This window comes from Ammospiza caudacuta, chromosome 11, assembly GCF_027887145.1.
Source record: "Ammospiza caudacuta isolate bAmmCau1 chromosome 11, bAmmCau1.pri, whole genome shotgun sequence".
In the NCBI taxonomy this organism is placed as follows: Eukaryota; Metazoa; Chordata; class Aves; order Passeriformes; family Passerellidae; genus Ammospiza; species Ammospiza caudacuta.
The window spans coordinates 19,822,355-19,833,162 of NC_080603.1; the positions used below are offsets into that span (position 1 = coordinate 19,822,355).

The 10,808-nt window shown below is 40.2% G+C and overlaps 1 protein-coding gene across 1 annotated transcript in view; it reads left to right on the forward strand.

Moving 5' to 3' along the window:
* MCF2L2 (MCF.2 cell line derived transforming sequence-like 2) overlaps positions 1-10,808 on the forward strand; it is a 150,752-nt gene that overhangs the window by 62,951 nt on the left and 76,993 nt on the right. Inside the window, exons 13-15 of the mRNA XM_058811891.1 lie at positions 281-458; positions 9,195-9,298; positions 10,683-10,771. Coding sequence (XP_058667874.1) covers positions 281-458; positions 9,195-9,298; positions 10,683-10,771 — 371 coding nt within the window. The remainder of the gene's footprint in view (positions 1-280; positions 459-9,194; positions 9,299-10,682; positions 10,772-10,808) is intronic.

Below are 10,808 nucleotides of genomic sequence, written 5' to 3' on the forward strand. Positions count from 1 at the left end.
CTCTAAAAGGGCACAGAGGTCAGTATTTGTGTCAGTAAGTTTTACTCATAAGAGCAGTCATGCAACACTTAGATAATTTTCTTCAGAGCAGTGCTAGAAACAGTTTGAGTCACCATGTCTTGGTCAGAGAGACTGTGATCTGGGCAGAATGTGTGGGCTGCAGTAAACTGCAGCACTGTGTGATGCCCAGCTCTAGTCTGAGTCTGATAATACAAGTCCTTTCTTCACTCACTCAGTCCAGCACTGACAACCATTTGTTGTTTGCCTTTTCTTTGTCAAGGCCAATGCCCAAAGAATTGTACAAAAACTCGAAGATGTGCAAGAAATGTTTGACAAGAGGCAAGTCAGTCTGAAGAAGCTGGCAGCCAAACAGACCCGGCCAGTACAACCTGTTGCTCCACATCCTGAATCTTCCCCAAAGCGAGCATCACCAAAGATTACCAGACCAGCAGCAGTAGGTAGGCCATGAGCAGCTGCTTTCAGACTCACACCAATGTTTTGTCCACATGGTCATGTTTGATTTTTGTTATCAGAATGAACACTTGAATTTGATGTGCAGTGTCAGCCTCGTAGGAACAGGTAGTAAAAATGAATATGAAATATCTCTCACTGCAAACATACAAACTAGGGTGAATCTAAAAAACCCACCAGGTTTCTCTTCCTAGGTCTAATCTGCAGAGTGCATTTCCATACTGTGTCTCAGTGTGTCTTGTATTGTTAATTCTCAAATACCCACACCAGGGTAGACAATGCAAGCCTGCAATGCAAGCATGTGAACCTCTTCTATATTGTAGATTCTGTATTGCAGATAATGTAATGTGAATATTTGGCTTTCAAGTGTCATAATTCCTCAAGTTTCAATCAGATACTTGCAAAATTAAGGGTCCATTAGTGAGTGACACTGACTCATTTGTGGAATTTTTTTCCCCTTCTACATAGACCTTAGTTCATTTTCTACCTTTCACTTTCTACTTTGTCCTCTGCTATCATAGAAGCTGAGCATTGCTTCTGTTTGGAAATTACTGAAAGTTCCTGATTTGAGGTTAGCACGTGCATTTAGCCAAGATAGCTGCTTCCTGCAAAAGGAACAAGAGTGAAGCTAATTAGAAACAGTGTATCCTGGAGACCAGCTACCCTGTGCTTGGTAGCAGGAAGAGGTTGTCCCTTTGTAACCTTTAGGGCTGTTCAAAAGGGGAACCTTTAGTAAAGAGCCTTTAAAAACCCCTCTAATTTGCCCGAAGAGCATTCAATGAACTGCTTTCTCAACTGGAATCTTCCTGATGAGATGGATGGCCAGTAGCCTGACCATTTTGCTTTCTAGGCATACCAGCAGAAAGTCACACATATGTCCCTGTTCTTCTCTGCTCCCCAGCATTCATCCATCCTTTCTTCCAAAGGAAAATCGTCTTTTCCCCATTCCCATGCTGATTTGACATCTGTACGTTTTTTCCCCCAAACCATGCTGGCTGTGTTTTGTATGTACAATTCCCAACTCAACTTTCAGCTTCTCCTTTAGTTTGAGGCAAGCTGAGAACACAGTGCCTGTGGAGAGGTCCTGCTCTGCCATACACCCATCCTCCAGCACAGTGCTCCCCTCTTGCACTGGAGTGGGCAGTCAGTTTTCTGGAGTTGTGATTTGCCTTGAAAACTGAAAAAATAGACTGCAAAACTGTAGTAGTTCTTCTTCCACTGCAAGAGTTAGAAAAATGCAGGGAACTCTGGAGATCACACAGCCCAGTCACTGCTCCAAGCAGCACTAATTACAGCATTGATCAGATTGCTCACTGCATGGCCACTAGTGCTGAAACAAAGGAAAAAAAAGTTGCAGAAAATGGGGTTATGGGGTCAGTAGGTCAGAACCAGTTAGTTCCTGTCAGTGGCAGCACAGTTTTAGGATGGCTTTTACCAATTCTGAAACTGCATCTTCAGGATGAAAGCTAATCTTACCATTCTGTTTATGCCTGCAGTCTCTTGAACTGTTTCTTGAACTTCTTTCTTGTCATTTTAGCATATTTGCAGATTTTTAGAATAAATTATTGATATAGACAGAACCTTATAGAACAGTCACTGGTTTATGACAGTGCTTTAAGTTTTGATTATTGTTCATACAGCCCATCCCACATACCATCAGCTCTTTCACAAAAATTCATGAGATGGTCCCTAGCTCTGTCCCTTGAATTGCAGTTCATAGTTATACAACCCAATAGAGGATAACTGTGTGACAAGGCTTAGCCTTTAATGTCCTGTTGCAAAATAATAAGTAGCTGAAATTTATTTTAAAATGCTCCTCTGGTTGTGAGGAAGTGCAAAGTGCAACCCAGTTCTGTTCAGACATTGATAAGCAGACTCTGCCATTTCACTCAGATTCTAGGAGGTGACTGACCAAGAGTACCTCTGTGCAAAGAAACAGAAGTGCCTGAGTATCTACAGCTCATCCAGGGGCTCTCAGTCAGTGACTTTAACAGCCATGAATAGTACATGTATATTCACATATTCTTTATGAATCACTTTGGTGTTATCCAGTTGTCTGTTACAGAGAATCACACTTTGAAATTCCTGAGTGCCCTTTCCCTCAGAATGCCAAAGCACTTGGCAAATACTGGTCAGTATTTTAACCTCTTTTTTCAGAAAGAAAACTGAAGCAGGATAAACTGAGGAATTCACCAAGGTGTTTCACAGTCTGGCTCTGAAACATGTCTGAGAATAGAAACAGGGACACTGAGTCCTATTACAAGCCTGAAAATGAGGCTTTGAAATTCTGCTCTTCTTGAAGCTACTGTCTTTTGGACTTTCCTCTGTGTCCTTTCTTCACATTCATGGCATCAATGCACAATCAGCATTTACTTATGAGGAGAATTTATTAAGCAACATCTTGGAAACTGAGAGACTTAGAATACCTTCTTGAAACAGGTTTTGTAACTAATTTGTCATATTTTACCCAGGACAGACCTGAATATTTCTAAAAGCTTGAAAAATAGAATATGACAATACCATGTTCCTAGATTGTGTAAATAGAAAGGCAAGCAAAGGCAATAAAATGTGGTAAACAGAAATAGAAGACCAGAAAGAAAGGCTTTTATCCCCAGGCAGCAGAGTAACAATACCATGGCAGCACTGGGGTGGTTGGTCTGTGAAAGGAAGTTACATTTGTTCCAGAATAGATTTTGTTTTGTTCTTCCTTGCTGACTCTCCATTTTCCTAACTGGGAGCAGTAGGGAAAATTCAGTCCAATTCAGGGTGCTAATGGAAAAATCTTCACAGATATGAAGGCTCAGACATTAAACACTCCATTATTGTAACTTTCAGACTCTCCATTTTACATGGAAAAATGTGTGGGCAGAGATGGATTTTCTGCACACAGGCATAGCTGATACCATATCTGAGAGAAAGGGCAGGTTTCTGTTGGGGAAATGACTGTCACAGTTTCATGTGCATGTCCTTATTGTTTCTGGTGACTCTCAGCAATCTTTTAGCTCAGTGAAGATCCAGAATAGCAGCTCAGAATTGACTCTCCTTTGGTCAACACTTTTCTATGGGTCTGGAAACTCTGAAGAAAAATTTTACATTAATCCAAATTTTGCTTGATGCTTCTGGTTTCACAAGTGGACTTCCATATTTTGCAGGGACAGTCTTGTTCAAGCCTGAAGTACTAGTTCTGGAATTACTGTGATGCTGAAAAGTCTGTGGCAGCTGTATTTGGTGCATGTTTTAGCTGTGAGAACTTGATTAAATGTTATTCACAGATCAACCCTGAAAAGGCAGAAAACCCTGTTGACCTTTTTATAATAAGAGCCTTGAAAATATTTAAGTAGTATATATGATACCTTATTTTAAGGAGAACTCCATTTTCTCCCAGTGGAAGCTGCTTGAATTCTAATAGCTAAATTTGTCCCTATGTCTGCTGGGAGGAAAGACGTGGCACTTGATATTTTTGCTGTGATTCACTTTTGAGGGCATAATTTTTGATGATTTGACTACATATTTGTTCTCTGCATTTCTATGCAAAACACTTTAGCATGGAGAGATTGGAGTAGGTCCACAGGGTCAAACCACACAAAGAGATGAACTACAGAACTGTAAAGGATAATACAAACAATTAGAAATTACTGCAGTTAGCATTTATCTATTTTAATTTGCTTGTAATTCTCCTAAACTTTACTCTTTGAAAAGAAACTTTCCCGAAGGCTATTCCCTTCAACCTCACATGTTCCTGGAAAATTTCAGTAAAAGGTGATTTGGCATCTCCATGACCAAGGTTAGGAAAAATGTCTTGCTTTAGTTACCTTTCTGACAAGAGTTGGAACATGGCAGCACAAAGTGCTATAAAATATTCACCTAGAGAGTTCTTTGTGGGCAACATAAATGTGAAATACAGGAGCAGAGATGTCAAAATGTCTGTGAGCTTGTTAAACAAATAACATGTTTAACAGCACATTGCACATACAAAATCCATGACTCACCATACAAGCATCTTAGAGGGCCAACTTGGAACACAAGATTCATAGGGGGGAAAACACATCTGGAGCCTTCTCAGTTCTTTAAATAATAAAATTTAAGCTGATCCCATCTCAGTTAAATGTATACAACTGCTCATTGGATCCAGTCCAGCATTCCTCACAGTCACTAGTGCATAACACTCACTAACTAATAACATCTGGACAGAGGATAAAGGAAGAATTTCTTGCAAGAGTCTGGGGATGTGTGCAGGGGAAGTGAGGCTGTGGTGAGATTAGCTGACTCAGAAGAGATGGTGTGTGTGACTCATAAATGGTTTAAGAAACCACTGGTTTTCTGGTTCAGTATATTTCTATAAATGAAGTTGTAAAAAGGAAAAGATATTTTCAGTTTTGTGGCTGTGGGATTGCTATTACACTTGGGCCAGTCTGAGGAAACCAAGTAGTGTCTCCTTGTAGCAGAATATTCCACATCCAGAAATCTTGCTCTGTGCTTCTTATTTCAGCAGATTTTCAGGGGGCTTGACAGAAATTTTGCCAGAGAGAAGTCTAAATTATATTGCCTAAGAAGGGCAAAGTCTTTCTGCCCTAAGCCATTAAGTGACAAACCATAGCTGCTCTGGTGTTTCTTTAGCTGCCTAAACATTGTTTTGCCATCACCAGCATTCAAAATAGCAATTAAGCCACTAATTATCTTCAAACTCATGCTTCTGTTGTACAGCATGAGCAGCAAGCCCCAATAAAGCTTAGCACACTAGTTATTCCCATGCTTGTTCTTGCCAAAAGAATTCAATTCTGCTGGAGGTGATGAGTGAGAATGCACAAACCCATACAGAAAACAGATGGGAGAACATGATGGGAGAATCCCCCCCAAACCTGAATGTGAAGTGTGGTGTTTACTTGAGGAGGGCTTGGAATGTCTTACAGGTGCTGAGTATGATTTGTAACCCTTGGCTATGGCCTCTTGCTAGCTAATGAGTTGCACTTATTCTAGCAGGAGCTAACTTAGGGCCACTTACCCAGGTGAACTTATCCAGCTGTCTCTGAGCACCTGGGAGCTGCCCACAGTTCTGTCTGTCCCTCAGTCTGTCCCTCAGTGGGGGATGAAGCCTCCACTGTAAGAGATCAGCACCTGAGAGTGGTGCCTGTGTCCTGCCACAAAGGAGCAGGGGGCAGAAGGGGTGAAACCACAGCTTTTTCTCACAAGCTGCACAGCAAGTTTTCCTCACTGAATTTATTTCAGTCTTAGAGGAGTGGAGAGACAGCAAAGCAAGACAGAGCACGTGAGTCTCTGTCATTTTCTAGCAGCTTTAGGGACAGTACAGCCCACTTTGCCATTTGCTGTGGGCTAAATAACACAATGGTGATTCCATACTTGTCATACAACTTGTTCACAAAAAACCAGTAAGCAGTACTAAAGCCCCATTGGAAAAGTGTAGTGGTGCTTCAGATGAATGCAAGTGACAGACCCAAACTCTGCTTTACAATGCCCTTTGACAATATTTGCTTTAAAAGTAGCATCAAGCAATTAAAAATATTAATGAATTCAAAATGAAATTATCATTATGTATCATTCAGAGGAGTACTGTGAAACAATAGGATGAAAACAGCTCTGCAACCATGCAGACAGATCATTTCTAGTTCTCCTTTGTTCCTGTGCCTTCATTCTTTCAGTAAGCAATTCAACATTGTAATTTTTAGCTTCTTCAGCAAGACAATACTGTACTGACCTCAAAACAGCCAACTGTACTGAATTCTATGAGGGAGTTTCCCTTATATTTCCAGTTCCACAGTAATTATTGCAATAATAATTGGCAGGTATTTGGGCTGTTTCTTTCTGTACTGCTTCAGCAACTACTTAAATGCAGTGACATGTAGCAGTCTCTGACTATGGGCCAGTCAATAACTGAAAAATTCTCCAGAGCATAACCAAAGCAGCTTGTTTCCTGTTTTCAGTTCATTTCTGGGTCTAATTGGAAAGGGAAGTTTGCTGTGTCAATATGAATCAAATTCATCTCTGAAACAGACTCAGTGGAATTTGACTGCTTTCATATCTTGTCTCCTTTTCTGAAATATGTCACACTGAAGAATCCAAGACTCAAATTGTAAACTGACCTGAGAAATTTGCTGCTGGATCAAGGAGCACCTGCAGCTTAATTTCTTGTGAATGTGTCATCTTTCATTTAAACTGTGCTGTGCTCTTTCCTGCATCACCTGGAGCTGTCTGAGCTTGCAAGTTGTGATCCAGACATCAAAGTTGTAACTGATTTCCACTTTTTCTGCTGATTGCTTTCAGCAAGGGTTTTCATACCAATATCAACCATCCCTTCAAGCTACAAAATTTTCTGAATAATGAATAAGCCAAACAACTTGGTATTGCTGACTACGCTCTTCTAAGCAAAAGTCCTTATGTTTTCTGAAGTTATTTCTGTTGCTTCCCTTAATTTCCATGACATATCCATTGTGAATTAGATTGTAGAGCAATCCAAGGGACTGAACTCAGATTTAGAGAGGGCAACTAGACATTGGCAGCATATCTAGGGTATTCAAGTGTGGCTAAGATTATGAAACAATATCTTGGTGGCCAAGTCTCAGATCTATTTTTTAAATGCTGATTTTCAAGGTATGAATAGGATAAAGCTGGGAGAAGCTCCAGGAGATAAGAGTTTTTAGTGTAATAAATCTGATCACAGCCTGTTTTGTCATGATGGTGGTAGGTGAGACTTTATGGCTAAATAGAATCTCCACGCTGCATCAATACAGAAAAGGGTGAATTTGCTGATGCTTACAGACACTTTACTCAGAGATTAATGGGAAAACACATAAAAGGACCCATTTGAAAACTTACCAAATATTCAGGTTTTGCCAACAGCCGCAGTCACCCTCCCTGCAGATCAGAAAGGCATGAAGAAGTTTGACAATTGGGATCAATAGTTTCCATGTGCTGCATCTTGAATCTTTTTGTTTCCTTGGTTCCAAAATGTCACTACACCACTTTTTGAGTGAAATAAAATTACCTTTGAGAGAACAAATACTACTTCAGGGAGAGCTTGCTTGGGGATAGGAAAAAGATATTTGTTGAAAGTAGTGTTCAAAGTCAAAACAAGTCCCCTGCTGAAAGAGTGATGGGAGAGCCAAAAAGAGACATTTGCATTTCAGCTCAGTCCTGGGAACCACAAGAATTCTCTACCAGTTGATTATAGCTGCTGGTGACTGCCAGATTTCACTGTTCCATTGAGGAAACTTTCTAGTATGGAGTCATTGTGAGGAGGTAACAGGCATGAAATGGGCATTGCCAAGTCCTTATGTCATTCAGCATCGGATAAATCCAAGATTTAGGGAAGAGTTAGAGACAGGCTGCTTTAATTAATTCTCTTCCCAGCTCTGTGATAAGGCTGTTGAAAAGACAGGATAGAAGAAATGTCAGCTTCCATTATTATCATCTGTGAAACTGATATGTTGCCTTTTTAACTGAATATAATCTGAGTGCTTCTATGTGCTTCTTTTTGCCATTTTAAAAACGACTTTAAAAGACGAATGTAAAATGACAAGGGCATTTGAAACTTTGTTAAGGTGTTTCTTTTACAAAAGTGTTCAGACCTCTCCTACATCAAACCTTTGATACTAGGTCCTCCTCATTCAAAGAAGTGTTCATCTTTTTTACTGTATCCTTCAGCTTCTCCCAAAGAAGAAAAAGTTAATGACTATCAAAACTCTCAACACTTCAAAACATTAAACTTGGTGAAACTCTCTTAAACAAAATGTTGCCAGATGCATTTGAAAGCACCAGCTTTTATTCTTAGAAAAAGTGCTTCTTCAATTATAGTTTTTCCAGAATAAAAAAGGACTTAACCTCAATTTTGTTCTTTGTTGCCTGACCCAGATTTTTTCAGTATTTCACCTGGCTTTCATACATGTTTTCACCCATGACATGAATGGTGAAAACATAAATTCAGCAATGAAGAAGAGAAAGAGTGCTGTTGGCCTTGTGCTTGCATGTGCTGTGAATTCATTACCAATCTAGAACAAAGATAAATCTATAACAGATATTATTTTCTACTCAAGCCAAATGTATGATTTCCCCTCTCATAGTTCAGTCTAACCCTTTGCTTTGGACAGCAGGCTCAGCACAGGTGCTTTTGTTGTTAAGGATGTCCAGGAGCCTCAGACACCTCAGTGTCAGCTGGGCCTTTCAGAGCCTGCAAGGGCCTCAAACCTGACACAACAGGGCATATTCTGAAATAATATCTTCAGATTCTGTCCTTACACACCTGTCACTGTGCCTTGCTGAACTCCTGTGATTACTCTTTTGAGAGTTGCTCATGTAATGAAACCTTACAGGGAACAATCCTTTCATCCAACACCAAGCAGCAAACCATTACCAGAAACAAAATTTCTTGGGAACCCACACAAGCAATACCATGCAAGTGGCAATTACCCAAGCTGGTACAAGCTGGTACAGCTGGCTAACATTTACCTGTGCTGTCCTAAAGATGCTTTTCCCAGGGGAAGCCAAACCAGAGTAATCCTTTCAGTGTGGAGCTGGAGATGCCAATTTGAGACAGTGCAGCACTGAACAAGGGGATTTATTCCTTGTTCCACCCAGTCCATCACTGCTCCAGCACAGCTCAGTTCTCTAAGCCAGGCCTCATTTACCCTTTTGCTCATTGCTTTTATTAGGAAGTAGAATTTTAACTTTTAGCACATTTTCTAATTCTACTTTCTTTTTTACTCTTTCAGCTACCAACAGGAGGTCTACAGAAATTTCCTGCCCTCCAAAGACTGTTTCTGAAGTAGACTTATCAAAAAAGAAAAGCATTAAGAAGACAAAAGGTGGAATTAAGGTAGGATTACTTGTAATTTGGGGACATCTCATATTGTGAGAGAACTCAAAACCTCATAAATATATTTACATATCTATACTTAGAATTAAAAAAAAAAAAAAATGGAGCATTGCTAACTTAATTCTCTGATAAGGACAAGCTACTTTAACCCAACTTGTCTGTTATCTACACCCCTGGCCTGTTCATACATTTCATCTTTATTCCTCTGAAGCTGAAAGCAAAAATGCTGTCCATTTGCTGAAATGGCCAGCATAGCCCACAACTTCAGCATAAGCACAGAACAGTTACCAGCAGGAACATACAGGTGGTGTCCCCTTTGGCTAAACTCACAGAAAGTGACTTTTGAATTAGTTTTACTCTCATCAGTAATGCAAGTAATCAGTTGCACTTCTCCCACATAGTTAGGTGTATGCAGCAGTGTGGTATAGGCTTTATAAAACATCCATTAATTTTTAAATCCACTTCCCATGACTACACTGCAATTATGCCCCCTCCCTATGCTCCCATTGTTCTGATAATAGTTCAGATGAGGATAGTTCATTACTGGATTCCATCATTATCATCAACCAGCTAAATAATTTAGCAATATAGAATGTAAGATCAGCCCTTGAAAATGAAAGTGCTCAGGAAGTTGGATTCTGCTGGGATTTAGATATTGGCTTGGATTAACAGCAAACTCAGCAGATGGGTTGTTTAACTGAATTTGAATAGACTGGCTTTTCAGCAAGTGCAAGTAATGCTTGCTGCTCTTAAAACTGCAGGCAAAAGGAGGAAAAGCCTGCTTAAAACTTGCCTGGAGAGCACTTGAAATGATCCAACTCTGCAAGACCGGACAAGGGAGCGTGAGAGTGTTATCAAAACCAACAAAAGCTGTGCAAAAGCTCTGTTGCAGCCTGGGCACAGGCTCTGCACAGTCCCTGTGCCCAGCACTGCCTCACCCAGCACTGCTGCTGGGACTCTGACACTTCTCAGAGGCACATGGAGGATTCCCACATTTCTCCACAGGGCATTCTACAAAGAACTCTGGAAATGTGAAGTCTTTGGGTTGGCTTCAGACAGGAAATGAAAAAATAGTCTTCCAGAGTCTAAGGAGCAGATTATTATGCTCATAATTATCTACACAAGGAGATAATTCCCCTTCTGTGGTACAAGAATATAATTACTTTGCCTGGAGTAAGGAATGCCTCCATGCCAACACTGAGCAAAGATGGAGAATATAAATAGGAGATATTTCTGCACATCAAGAATTCAATTATTTGAACTTGTCTAATGACTTTCTAGGTTAGGTAGGATCTGGTTTTTATTCTTTCAAAGAGTTAAAGTTCTCTAAATAAAAGCATCAGCAATTAAGTATTTTCAGTTTTAACATGTCCTTCTCATTCAGATTGAAGTGATGCATGAAGCCAGTCAAGGAGGATCCAGCAGAGTCCTGGTGACCAGTGAAAGTGATGAGAACTTGTCAACAAGAAGGAGGTAAGGCTGCACACATGAACCACTATATATTTTTTTC